The sequence below is a fragment of the Lagopus leucura genome, unplaced genomic scaffold, assembly GCF_019238085.1.
Source record: "Lagopus leucura isolate 7727_CA_CO unplaced genomic scaffold, USGS_WTPT01 Super-Scaffold_100004, whole genome shotgun sequence".
Taxonomy (NCBI): domain Eukaryota; kingdom Metazoa; phylum Chordata; class Aves; order Galliformes; family Phasianidae; genus Lagopus; species Lagopus leucura.
In genome coordinates, this window is record NW_024962264.1 from 23,714,959 (window position 1) to 23,729,843 (window position 14,885).

Genomic DNA, 14,885 nt, shown 5'->3' on the forward strand with positions numbered 1-14,885 from the left:
TACTTATATTTTAATGATTATTTTTTAAGTGTCGTCTTTCACAGATGTTCACTATTTTTCACCCTAACAATTTCTCTTAATGTACTGTATATTTTATCATAAACAAAATAATCCACAAGGATCACATGTTCGTCCTCCATTTCTCCCAATGAGGTCTGTGAATGATGCTAAGAATTGCTGTTATACTTATTTAAAGTTCCCAGACTAGAAATTAGGTGAAGTGAGATGCAAAATTCTGATACGTTCATTTTATGTTCATTTTTTCTGCTAATACAGGCAGAGTAAATTAAAGATATAGATTTAAATTCAGTATAAGTACTGAAAATGAGTTACAGAACTGACGAACTCACTGCAGTCCTTCATTGCCAAGCTCAGCTGCAGGACATAATCTGAACTGGGAATATGGAACACTCTCTGTGTAGAGATTTACAAGAGTTTTATCATTTAAGACAGCAGAGCTAGCATCAGGCCTCAAGAATGTGACAAATACATCTGCATCTCCCTTTGGTAACCCCTTACGTTCTTGCTTTTCAGGGTTTTTAATGTGTTTCAGTTTCTCATCTGTTAATGCTACGCTCAGGCATATTGTGATCCATATACACAATGTACAAAGCACATTCACCTCTGTTAGGGTTTTTTACTTTACCTAGAAAAAATGTAATCAGCAAACTTAAAAAATCCATGTTAAAACTCATACAGAAGTGGAATTTGTTTTTATTGCATACATTTTTTCCCACTAACTGCAATGAAGATGGTCGAGGAATAACAACTGAAAGGAAAAAGTTTAAAGCAATTCCCTTAAGAAATTCAGTTATATTTGATAGTACATTATTAGATATTGGGATCCAGAAAAGGACAAGCTTTTGATATCAATTGATATAAAGCAGCACACATTTGGTACAGAAAAACATTGTTTTCATCGCTTGTTGGGATATGTTGTTTAGCATGCTGTGGGATTAATATTTCAAAGCAATTTTTTCCTTCAAAATAATAAGTGATATTAATTAAAACGTGTAAGATTGACTTAAGGACTTTATTTGCCACATAATGTTTTTATTTTGTATTAATGCAGTACACACAGAAGAAATTCCACCTACCTTTGGAAGTGATGCTCGTGAACCTGAGCTTTGTGTTGTCATGGTCAGTACAGTTGTTATGCCTAAAGCCACTCTGGCTGGAGCTGCATCCATATTGATCCAAAATGACACCCAAGAGAGAATCACGATCAAGAGACTTGGTATGTACATCTGGATGAGATAGTAACCCATCTGTCTCTCGAGGTGAAATCGGACTTCTATACACGTAAATTTTCCTTTTTATAACAAAGAATAAATATTCAATAGAAATATATTGTTACCTAAAGAGTGTATACTGCATCAAATACATTTCTTCTCCAATGAATAGTGAATGTTTTAATTTCCCTTCTGTGACTTTTAATATGTGCATTATACCATTTCAAAAGGATTAACTGCTGGAAAGAAAGTGGTCTGAATAACTGCAAATTTAAAATTCAATAAGCTCTGGAACACTTATTTCCTTATATATGCAAAGAATCACATTATGTTTTGGTCCAATTTTATGCTTAAACAATTTTTTCTTTATTCCAATGAATTGGAAGAAAATGTAGTGACAACAGTGAAGGTGCTAGGTCATCAACAAGAGATCCCGTAAAGTACTTCCCTTCACCTCCATTCAAATTGTTTTGACTTAAATCAGAAATAGAAGACTTGCAAATGGGCTACTCCAGGAAACTGAGTGGCCTCATTTTTCTGAATACCGAGCATCAAGCAACTTCTACTGATGTAACTGAGCTAGAAAAAAAAAATCTACTGTCTGCTCATAGCAGTGCCAAAACATGCATAAGCAGAGTTTTCTCTGATCAAGATATTTTACTCTGTAAATTGTATATTTTTTTTCAGTGATCTTGACCTAATCTCATTATATTTTCTAATTCTACTCAATGTTTACATTAATCAGACATAAATACTGTTGAAGGTAATGCTCTGACAATAAATACTGTATATATGACAGAGTTTATCATAGCAAGAAATATACATTTGACAGATTTCTTATCTATTTCAATAAGAGCATTTCGTAATTCCAAGTTTAACATGGAAAGACATTTAGTTATTTATTTCTTAATTGATAGGAGGATTTTCTTTTTTGCTATGCTTTCGAGTAGTTTTTGATAGCACTTTCCTAATCCAGCTTTATCTGTTTTATAAGAAATGGTTCCATTAACAGTGCTTTAATATTTATCATACTAATGACATTTATGCATCAGATTTATGAATGATTCAGAGAATAAGCTTATTCTTTACTCGGTATACTATATGTTATGCTCTAACATTAAGCATTCAGAAATGAATACTTGATAAAGTCAAACTGAAATGTTTTAATTCCAAGCATAACTAGTGCTTCAAATTATATTCTGAACTTTGTTGTTTTCACAGTACTTCTTCTAACATGCCCTTAGTTATTTCTACAGTGCTATACTAAATTCCATTGTATGAAACCTTTATTCTGCCAAAGAAAGAAAAAAGAAAATCAACAACCCACCATATTTACAAAAGCAGTAGCTATAAAATGTTAAATGCACAAGTTGTAAATCTAACTCCACTGAAAGCGTGACTTAATATTCCTGCCTTCCTCTGAGGCCCAGTGATTTTCTGCACCTGCCAGTCCATGTTAGGAGCTGATGGAATTACATTGACTTTGGGATTTCCCCCTCAGCTGTAGTGTGCTTCCCAGCCAAGACTTCTGTGTTCCTCCTCTCCTCTGTTCCCATGTAGTGCTGAAGAATTAACTTAATAGGAGGCAACTTCCCAGGAAGACCGGTGGCTACCCAAATAGAAACCCTTCTGTTTCTGCACAGATTACTGGGCTTTCTCATCCATGAGAGACATCAGAGGACAAATGCAGCAGACAGAAGTCAGCAGAGACTATCTCAGCAGAGACCATTTGCAGCAGTTCTTGGTCTAAGCTTGGAAAGGGTATTGTTAGTTTTTGCCCTTCCTGGCTGAGATCAGAACCACCTGCATAAACTTGGCTGATGAAGCAGAATGGAAATACAGCATTTGCACTAACAGATGTGAGCTTCAGCTAGGAGGCAGCCAGCAGAGGCTGTGCTGTTTTTTATAGCTGAAGCCATCATCTAGCTGTGAGATCCTGTTCTTTTCTTGTCCCTCGTCCCTTTGCCTCCTGCACCTTAAATATTTACAGACATTGATCAGATCCCCGCTCAATTCAGGTTCTCACTAAAGCAACCTGTTCAGCATGCTGTCATTCTGCCAGTAAAGTATTAGTAATACTAATACTTGTATTAGTATGAAACTTCTTATGTTCCAGTTTCAACCCCAAAAGGTTGCAGATCCATGGGTTATAAATCACTACTACAATCTCAGAAAGAGTGTCTTAGGTGATTCTCAAGCAACATGAGGGTTTTAGTTCTTGTTGACAGAGGAAAGCATCAAAGCTTGTTTCTCCTTCTTTAGGCACTGTCATGTTAGTAGCAAAACGGCCCAATGTAAGACATTGTCAGTAGTAGCTGGGACCTAGAAGAAGCACAGTTTGCAGGTTGTTAAGCGATTTATTTGGCTTTAAGAGGAAAGAAAGAAGACCATGGGAAAAAATGTGTATGGACTACATACATTAAGAAGTTGAATAGGTTGAATGGGGAAGATGAAGTTAAAGAATTGGGCAGGTCACCAAGATTGCAGATTTACCAAATTACAGATACAGAGACATCAGAAATGGTCCCTTACAGAATCTATCAGTTCTGCTAGTGAGCAATAGCCATGTCTGCGCAGTTTCCAGGATTGCTACAAACAACATTTAGAGTGAAAAAAAACCCAAACCATTCTATTGACAACACAGCTCTGAATATTTTTAATCAGCATTATGATTAGTATAGTACCCGTGGTAATGGAATTATTCAAATTTCATTTGTGCTTGCTAGTCAATGTTCATTATGTATGAATCCGCCTATGTATGTTGGTCTGTGCAGCTACCAGTAGTTGCAGTTGAAAACTGGGTGTTCCATGAAAGCCCAGCATGCATGTGACACAGTCAGGGTAAAGCAGGACTATCCTTGTAATGTGAGAAGTCACATATGACTTTTCTGGTTACTAGGATTTCACTTCATTTTCTAAATTTGTCACTGTAGACATGCCAGAGGATGTAAAAACAGATAAAAATGATCATAAATATCACTGCATCAATTTAAACACAAGACCTCATGAGCCATTATGCTGTGCTGTTGCTGAAACACTTCCATCCCTATATTTGAAGAACTTTATATATGCTATTTTTAAGCTACAGTTACAGCAATCCATTCTCAATTGGACATGAAACTCTAATGAGTGCATGCACTGATTAGCTCTTACATACTGTCCTGAAGCTTCAAGTTAATTTGTTTCACAGGAAGATTTTTAAAAATTTATTTCTGTTCTACAGAATGTCTCTCAAAAGCTTTCCATCCTGTGATGCACCTAAACTTAATCAAGAAACTGATATTTGGTCACTTGAAATGAATTATATGGGAGTTTTTTCTGGAGTATTCTAAAAGGGTATCTGTCTACAGGATATGTGTTCAACCTTCTAACCTTTTGTTGTTGTTGCTATCTTTCACTTATGTGTTAGTAAACAACAGTAAAAAAAATAAAAGATGTTTTGCTACATATACACATTAATTATATATTTTATCCGTGGCTCAAGCCAAAGGTTAGAGACTCATGGTTTCAGAGAACACTTCGAATGTTGGTATTTCTATCCATTCTAAATAGAAACCATTAGAGAACCTTCAGTTCTCTACCCCTAGGGTATCAACGCAGCTGTGATACATTCAGTGTTGAAAAGCACTTTTATTTTATTTTCACTGCAACAGGACATTCTTTATAAATGCTGCCTGTTGAATTTTCCCTCCTCTGTCAATTCAGCAGAATCCAAATAAACTAGTTTGAAACTTAAATTTCAAGTTATGTTTAACATATCGATAATCACACTGGAGAGCAGACTTTAAGAGAGAATGGATAAATGAAAGAATCTTAATTGTGTGCTTTGTTTGTTTTTAACTTGAGAAGATGGAAGCTGTGCACTCTTAGCATTTGCTATACATATTTTTGGAGGATTATTATGCTTGTGATCATTCAATTTTCAAGGCAGTTTTGTTTACAATTAGAAACAAAATGACTGAATTAGTATTGATAAAACTTTGTTTGTCCCAGTACCCTAGAGACATAAGCTAAACATAACATCACAGTTCTACAAAGACCTCAACTCAGGAAGGCCGTATCTAGTTTGGACAGTCATCTATTGTACAATAAGGATACTTTCAGCTGGTCTGCATTTTTCCATTGCCATTAAGAAATAGGGCAGGGATAGCTGGCTTGGAAGAAGTAACAGGCTTTTCCTGATGTAGCCAGGCAGGGCTTAGTGCACAGCATATGGACTTCTTGGTCTTGGCAGTGCTTCATATCCTGAAGTGTATATGTAGTCATGGCATTCACTAAAAAAAAGAAACTCCTGACTAAATTGCTTCTTTATTATTTCAAATATGTATTTTCTTAAGCTTACTGAAATAGAAGTTTTCTCAGCTGCGAGGTGTTTTTCATTGTGTCAATTATTTAAGACAATCTTGTCCTGAAAAATGCATCTGTATGTTTCAATCGTCTTGCGAGTTCACTGAGAATATTAAACAAATAAATAAATCTCTCCAAAATAACAATAAATGTAAAATGATGGCTTTTTGGTTTTAATCACTAATATGCTTTCCTACCTGTATTGTAATGCTTGGTGCAGTAACACAAATCCTTTTCTTCTTTCAACAGAAACTGTGGCAGAGTGAGTCCTTCTGCTACTTGAACTGCTCCTTTTTCTTGCCATTCAAAAATGAGATCATTCATTGTGTATCCAACTAAAAAAATATATATATAAACTTTAAGTCAGGGACATACCAAATAGTGATGACTTCAGCAAATGCCATTAAAGTAGAAAATTCACCAGATCTCTTTGGGCTAGTTAACAAAAACACATTATTTACCATTCTAAGCCACACTGAGGTAGGAAAAAAAGAAGGCTTTCTTTTTTGAAATCTTAATAGTTATGTAGCATCAAAATCAGCTATGTTTGGCTCATTTTTATGTATTTATGCTCTCTTGCACCATCATATCTCCCTCTCATTCTATATGGAGTGAAATGTTAGACGTCAAAGTTATATTTATGGGCTTATGTCAATTTATATCAATTTAGATACAAATTCTTGAAAGGAAGTAATGAAAATTTATCCAGCAGTGAGGTATTAGTTGAACTGAAAAAATACTTTTCTCTGAATCTGGTGGAAAACATGGAAAAGCAATTGTTCATAATCTCATGTGAGCTGACTGTGAAGAACGAACTGGCACTCCATATTCAGATTCCGGTATTTACTCTTACCTCATGGATGTATGATTAAATAAAACCTTAACATTTCTAGCTGAAGTGCTAATCAAGGGGAAGACCTTGCAAAGAGCAAATAGTTTTTCATTGTATTTCTATCTCTCAGCTGAATATGTGCGTGAACTTTCAATGGGGAAAAGCTGTTCTACATCCTCTGTATATGTCAGAAAATATATCTTTGGAATTCTATTCCAAAGTTTTTCTGGATAAATTGTCTGTAACAACAGAAAAAAAAATAAATTGCTTCCTATTCACATTAAGGTTTCATTTAGACTTTCTCAGGACATAATTAATTCAGACAATGTGAGATTTTAAGACTGAAATCTAAAACTATTGTTGAAATAGTTTGACCCACAAGGATACACTTGACTCATATATAATAGATTGAAGCATGAGGAAAAGAATGGAGTAATTTTTACATCTAAATTATAAAGTTTTCATCCATTTAGTTTCTTTGCAATGTTTCTTTTCTGCTTTACTCCAAAGCCAATTAGCTGTTAAGAATAACCTGCAGATAACTGGAAATATCTTTTAACATTTCAGTAACAATTTAGTGTTTAAATATCGTGTTCAGAAAATACGGAAATTTTGAGTTCTAGTGAGGGAAATAAACTCTGTTATGCAGACGTCAGTCTTTCTCCCGTTATGTTCAGTGACTTCATTACTCTTTGAATACATCTACAAATACTATTCAGACATACTGTTTTGATATACTGGCCTCAAACCTGAAACACACTTCATCCTTTCTAATCTGTCTTTGTTGAATGTATCTGCACATCAAGAATCAGTGACCTTCAGATTTGTTCTGTTTCTTTTGGAGAGTTCCCTTAATATTAAGGTTTTTGCAAGCACTTAGGATGATACTGGTTTATCTTCTTTAGTATTTTGTTGGGACTAGATGAAAATAATAAAAACAAACCCATATCCTTTTAAATAAGTGCTTCAGTAAGATCAGATATTACACAAGACATTACATGCTTGTATTAAATGTACTTTTTTCATCTATACTTGCATGCACAACAGTATAAACACAGATTTAAAGTTTCATATCAAATGTCATAAAGTAGAAAAATTCAAAAATATAGCTCTTACCAAACTTTGCATGTATTCAGACAAAAAGTAGTTGTGTGTAAAGATTAGCATTTGAACCATGGAGATTATGGCCAGAAGTGATATCCCCTGAGTAAAACTCATTGAACTGACAAGAAACAACTGCTGCGTCAAAATGTATTTCACTAAATCAAATTCATTCATCTCTAATGCATTTTTAACTTTGAATGTCTACTCTGTCCACTAATTCTTCAATAGTGTAATATATGAACAACAGTAACTATATACAAAGTACTGATATAACAGTTTATTTTTACTGTCTACATTTTAAATACCCAAATAGAGCTTTAACATTCAATACAGTAATTCTAGTTTTCTAAGACCATACTGGTGCAGTGAATGCGTCCTAAAACACAGAAGAGCTTAATGGAGAAACAGTTTTATGTTATTCCAAATAAAATAAAATAAAGTGTATAATGTATACCTTACTTCTATTAGATATATCAAATTAGTCTCTATTAAATTTGTGTCCCTTTATTCAATGTGAAATACAAATAAACCAAACAAATGTGCCCAATGAATTAGTGAAATCTACAGTCAAATTAATTTTGAATATTGAACTACTTGATAACACTAATTTGTCTCCGGATTTTCTTTACTGAGCAGTGTTATCTATCCTTGATTTTCTAAATGAAAATATGCTATTGTTTGATGCAGTTCCAAACAATTTGATGAATACATTCTCTTTTCCACCTACCACATCATTCTTTCATCTCTGCATGAAAGACAGCAAGAAAAACTACAGTGGAAAATATCTTGTTATTTGTAGATATGAAACAAAATCAGAGAATTTTTAAGAAAAAAGTGCAAGAACAAACTGCAACTCCCTGAATATTCCATGCAAAAAAGAGCTAAATCCCATGTTATTCTGCATTAGAGTATTTTTTTTCAAGAGTAACCGGAATGCTCATAGAGCTAAATGAGCTTCTTTGGTATCTCAAAACAGAAAAATATTTTTGTTTCTTAACTGCTTTCATGAAGAAGATCAGCTGCATAGCACAGTAGTTAACACTTAGTGCTGGTGGGTATAGCTGTGTGCATGGGGCATGATGGGGAATAGAAGAACATCTATGAAAGTGTTTTTTAAAATGCAGACTAGTAGTTTTTATACTGTGCTTTAAATACAATAACAATTTAAGTGCATGACATTATATAAATAAGAAGCCTAAAGATCAGATATGGAGCATGTTAGTTTTGGGAACTCTTTTGAATATGTAATTTATGTTTCCTATTGAAGTGGCGCAGCACCATGAAGACATCATGGCATATTTTGAAGTTACCACGAGGTTCAATCTCAGCAATAATGCCAAGTAGAGACTTATGGTCTTGATATGAATAAGGCACTAAAGTATTTAGTAACATCAAATGCAGTGGGTTGCATGCACAGCAAGTCACAGAAACATAGGAAGCTTTGGTAAGGAAAATTTTGGAGTCTGAAGGTCAAAATGTTATTTTTTTTAGAGACAGGATCCTAGAATTGCCAGTCATAAATGTTTACAATATTGAAATTATGTGGATAAATTTAAAATCCTGAAGCCATCACTTGAGTTCAGTGGGGCTATATATATCATTCATGCATATGTATGTGGCAAACTGAGGCCTACATTTGCAAAATGGAAATTTGATTAGATACTGTAACAAAGCAGATCTGCATTTACTTTACTCAGCTGCAGAATAAAATGTACACTCAGCCATCTGCTGCTGAAATAACTCGTACAGGAATAAAAATGAAGGTGAATAAAGTAGTTCACTGCCTGTATAAGATCAGCTACTCCTAGTTGAGCAAAAATGGATGGCTGAAGTGAGTAATGAGCTCTCCTTGTGCTAGGTTTATACAGCACCATCTACACTGATCAAGCTTGTAATTAGAGCTGAGTGTTTCTGAAGCACAACTGCAATTAAAAATAATTGATCTGAATGCAGCTGTATTCAATAGTATAATTCAACAAGACAGATATCTTCTCTGTGTGGTTTTACATTCTGGCTGATACTCTTGCTAGGAGAGGAAAGGGTCCATTAGTTATGCTTTTTGTCTGTGTCTTTTACATGTTCTAAGAGTGAAAAAGTAGGGCACTGTTAGAGGAAGCTCTGTTAGTTTCTACACTTGACATCACTGATGTACAGCTTGTTTCACTTCCTCTCAGTGAGTCTTCTTTCTAGTCTGTAGGATTCTTTTACAAATGGAAGAAATAGCATGTTCAAAAAGTAGGAAACTGCTGTAGTGACTGACCCACAATGTTGATTGAGGCTCTGAATAAGTAGAGTGCATTCACTTGGCAGAATGAAAGTTTGTAAAAGAGAATCAGGTGCTGTGAGAGCAAGTAAGATTTTATTTTCAGGTGTGCCACTTTGGATACAAGGGAAAGGAGGAGAAAATAGACAAGGAAGCCTCTAATGGCAAGTTAATCATAGAATGAACCAGAAATCAACAAACCTATAGAAGTACCTTATTAGTTTCCATGTAAAAAGGCTATGATGTAGCCTTCTATAATTAGAAGCAGTCTGATATAACTGGCACCAGTTTCTTCCTAGATTAACTGCATGTTATCTCCCTTCCCCCTGAAATTAGAATAAACTACTTTGTTTTAATTTGGTAATGCAATCTTCTGTGATGCTAGATGACATAGAAGGGCAATAAGGACTATCATACGAGGTTAAGGAGGATCATTATGATTTTTAGCCTCCTACTGATATATGACTTCACTGGCATGTTAGTAGCATTGCAAATACTGTAACCTCCTCACCCAGCAAATGGAAAGAGGGGCTTTAGAGTTTTTGTTGTTTATGAACATAGCTTGGCAGAAAAAAATCAAAGGTATTTGTTGATATCAGACACTAACCTTAAAGATATCACTTATAGGTTAGGAAGTCTCAAGTTGCTAAAAGTGTATCAGTGTAGGAAAAGGAAGAAAAAAACCCACATTTGTTTGTTGAATAGCAATTCAACAAGAGTGGTTAGATTGCGTTAATACTGACTATGTTAACCCAAAGTCTGAAGTCTTGCACATCTGTAATGAAAAAGCAGATGGTAAATTATTGGTAATTATATGACGTATGCAAACTGCTGAATCACAGCCTGAACCTCTGATTGACCACCTGAGCTGAGCAATGAGTCAGCCCTGGGAGCACAGGTGAAGACAATTCTGTGCTATCAGAAGGGTTGGAGCCTGGCTCCACTTCTCCTAGACCCCATTTAAAAGCTGACTATTAGTAAAGAAGAATCTCTTTTGGAGGTTGCTCCTCTTGAATTTTTTTCAGCAAGCCTAGGACAAGGGTAAGCTTTCTGTCTATTCTTCTGTAGCGTGATAACCTGTTTAGCCTAACTTTCCTGTATATTTCTTAATTATAATATCTGTGTGTTCCTTGATTGCACTTATGACAAGACTATAATCCTAGAAGGAGGGGCTGCTAGATGGAGAAGTTCTTAAGAGCAGTCAAGAACTTTGTGTATGTGTAGCACTGTGGCCTTTTAGAAAAGCAGCTTTTTAAAGAGGTAACTCATTTTATGAATCCTTACGTGGTTTTAGTAGCTACTAAAGAGCGTACTGGCAGACTGAGACCTCTGTCTGAGATGAGTATTAAGAACTGGCAAACTGAGTAAAATTTGTTTTTGGTGTAAAGGCTCTGAAACAATTAGTAAAGTTGGCTTTGGTCTGCAGAAGTTTTTCTTTAAATCTTTAGATCTATTAGAGACCTTGTGGTAAATGTGCAGAAATGAAAGCAAAACTCTGTATGGTGGGAGGAAGGGGAAAATATAAGAAAATACAAGACAGAAGATGAAAAGTGGTTATCAGGACTTCTGCTTGCTACATTTGGTGTAGCTATTTGAATAACCTAGGCATCAAATAAAATAAACTGTAGTGACAGTCTATTTAATTTATCTACATAATCTACACAGAACTCTTCAGCAGAAGACAGATAAGACCAATAAAATCTGATCTGTAGCCCACAATGAAAATTTTCTAGTTAAATTGAAAACTTTCAGTATGTGCAGTTATGTGCTTCAAGAAAGATTCATGGGAAGAAGATTGTAATCTTACTGAAAGTAAACAAGGGCAATCACAGTGCCTACAAGAGAGAAAACTAGACTGTTCTCTTGGGCTTGGTCATCTTTCCCAGAAAATATTATTTTTTGAAAAACGTATTGACAAATTATTACCAACACTTATAAAGACAAATGAAATCCTTGGAGGAAAGTATCATTTGAATCTGTTTTCTTCCTTTCTTCTTCACTATTATCATTTTTAGTAATACATATAACTTCTGCATTCATCCATTTCTGAAAGACGATCCAAACCAACCTTAAGTAAGATTCAATTCAATCTTCATGAATGGATCTATTGAGTTATACAGAATGCATTATAATAGAGTTAAGGAATTTATGACAGCTGCATACAGTTTGAGAGTTAGAAGATTTTAATTTTGTTAATTCAATATTATCTTTGTGTAATAAAAGCCTATTGTTTCATAAGCAAAACAGCAGACACCCAACAAGTTTGTCTTGAAGAATTATAAATAAAGTGTCTTCAAAGTATGGACTTCTCTTCTCCAAGCTGTTTAAGGACTACACCAGAGAAAAACAAAGCTTGGTATTCAAGAGAATTCCCACAACTCTTCAGTAGTCCACACATACTTTGAATGAAATCTCTTGACAAATTTTAATACCAGACAACTGTCTTACTTGTGAATTTCTTTCCTTCTAACCATTTTTAAAGAACCATTCTAAATCATGAAGACAATATTTTTGAGCTAACTTCTGATCTACATATCAGTATATCTTGTAAATTTTCTGCTAATTCTGTTCTATTCTTGAAAGTATTTGCTTCTCGTACATCTTTTTTTAAAATACATATATACACATTAAAACCTCTTCTTCAATAAACAATCATGTGAATAACATTAAAAAAACAACCAACCCTAAATATCTAGCATTTCTGTGCTAGAGAGTTTGGTTTGACTAGAGGTTTTATTTTGTTTCTTTTAAACCCAGTGATTAACCTAAACTTCATTTTTTTTTTTTTCCCTAAGCGTTTTGAAAGATAGAAGTGCAAGGGTAACATTGGACTCATTCAGCAAACTGAGCTGTTCTGTAGGCATCCAGCTGAGGAAAGAACAGCAGTCATGTTGACTAGAGTAATTTCACTGCTTTTCCATTAGGTATCCCAGCAGAATAGGACAGGCTGCCTACAGATTACTGCTGCAAAGAACGTGGGAGAGTTTTGGACTGCGCCCTAAATTTCAAGCAACTAGGCAACAGAGAGGACTTCGCAGATCTAACTAATCTGTCTTCAGCTTGGGGTAAGTATAAATTCTTATAAGTTACCCACTTAGAATATTAGCTCTGAAAATCAACTGTATTGTGATTGTAGGCTAAACTTATTCTGGATTACCAAGAAAGCATTATTCTATGTATTTCTAAGCCACATTTCAAGGGGACTGTCCTCTGATGGAATCTCACTGTGATGGGTTTATCCTTACTAGATTTTCAGAAAAGAGCAGCATTTCAGGCACAGACCTCTCCCACCTCTCTCAAATCTAACATGTGCTAAAGACTGTGAGTTTTCAGGTGTCACTTTTACATTAGTTCTTGTAGGTTCAGCAGCAATTGCAAAGTTGCTCCTGCCCTTTCATCCTGTGTTAGCTGGGAACTGAAGAGTGTGGATGTCTATTTCTTGGTAGCTGTGTATGAGGTCATACTTTAGGTACATAGAGTGGGTTGAGTCACCCTGCTACAGAACAGAAGCCGTGTACTCATTCAAGTGCATATCCTAGGATCACTGGTGGGTAAGAAATCTAGCCCTGGTCTTTCCCATGTCATCTGTGTTTTTACGAGAGAGGAATAATATGCACATAATTTCCCATGATGCTGACTATCTATTCGCCTGCCTACAGATCTTTCTATTTCAACAATCTCTATCCCTCCAATTTTGAGGCTGGGAAGAAAGAAATTGTACTGCTCAGGTAATAGCATTTTGCAATATAGAGTCAATTTTCTCTGAAATCCCCCAAAATGGGAGATGATGGGAAGGTGATTTTTTTTTTTTTTTTTTAAGGGAGCCAAAACATCAAAATAAAATGATTTTTATCCCTTACATATAGTGCTTTTCATGGCATGTTTCTTCTTTTGTGACTGGTGTAGTGTTTTAATGGTACTACTGGTTGAAGATTTAAGAATATTGAATTTCAGACAAACTTATAATACAACATATATATAATTGTAATATATGAATAAAGGAATGCTGTGAGATAAATACAATCTAAGACAAAGACAAGGAGATCTAGTACATGAAAGAAAGAAAAAATCTTTCCTGTGAAATAAGCCTTGGAAATAAATATCTTGCTGACATTTCTTTGTGTCTTATTCAAGCAGAATAAAACTAAAATTATCTAACATGCCTGTGGGCTGCCCCAGCGTGAACTGTAGAAATGTGGAAGGGATTATGTCCTAACTGCGTTTTCTTTTGCTTCTTTTCAAAGATACAAAAGCAGCTCATTCTAGTTTTTGATAAGTCTTTTGGTAAAATAAATACTTTTGAAGTAGAATACACTTTCTCTTAAATACTTTTTATGTGATTCAAGATATAAGTGAAGGGGCAAACGCAGCTGCAAATACTGACCTTGGAAAAACCATTAGATGAGCCACATAAAAATAGAACTATCATTTGTGGGGAAAAAAGCTATACATGAGTTTCCCTCTTAGGGCATTCTGTGCTGGAGCAATGGTATCAATATTGATGGAAAATATCTATTACTGAATAAAATTAGTTTTTTTTTCACAGCAGAGGAAAAATCTACTATCTGTCCTTTATAAGTAAATGTCAGTCTTTCTTTGTGAATGGTGGCAAGATGAGAAAATGAGCAACTCATTACAAATTGTCCAGTTTGCTTAGTGTTATATGGAGGTTTGCAAGGTCAGGAAGTTTAAAGAAATTCTGGAATTACTGAACATCGCAAATTCATAGTTGTACCAAATCCTAACTAACTTGACACTGGAAATTGTGTTGCTATGCCTGCGTTTTGTGAAATGTCCCACAGACGTTTCTCTCAGTTTCAGGGAGTTGTTGATCATGAAAACCTAACATGTTGATCTTCTAGCAGATATCTAAGTATAGCCAAAGCTGACATACTGCATTTTCTGCTTCAGACCAGGTAATTTGGTCATAGTCCCTATTTTTCAATGTCTGAAGTTAGAGGTAACATAGAGGTAGATGAAGCAACTCTTCCTTGTAAAAACAGGTTTGATCTTTCTTTGTAATTAAAAGATTTTGAACATCTGAAAATGAAGCAGCCATCTGTATTCTGTTCAGCAGTTCTTTTATGAGCATTATACTATTCTTTGT

At 34.8% G+C, this 14,885-nt stretch overlaps 1 protein-coding gene across 1 annotated transcript in view; it reads right to left on the reverse strand.

The window, feature by feature from the left end:
- GLRA3 (glycine receptor alpha 3) overlaps positions 1-14,885 on the reverse strand; it is a 47,673-nt gene that overhangs the window by 7,617 nt on the left and 25,171 nt on the right. The window contains 2 exon segments of the mRNA XM_042871635.1: positions 1,098-1,312; positions 5,777-5,914. Of these exon segments, the coding sequence (XP_042727569.1) occupies positions 1,098-1,312; positions 5,777-5,914 (353 nt within the window).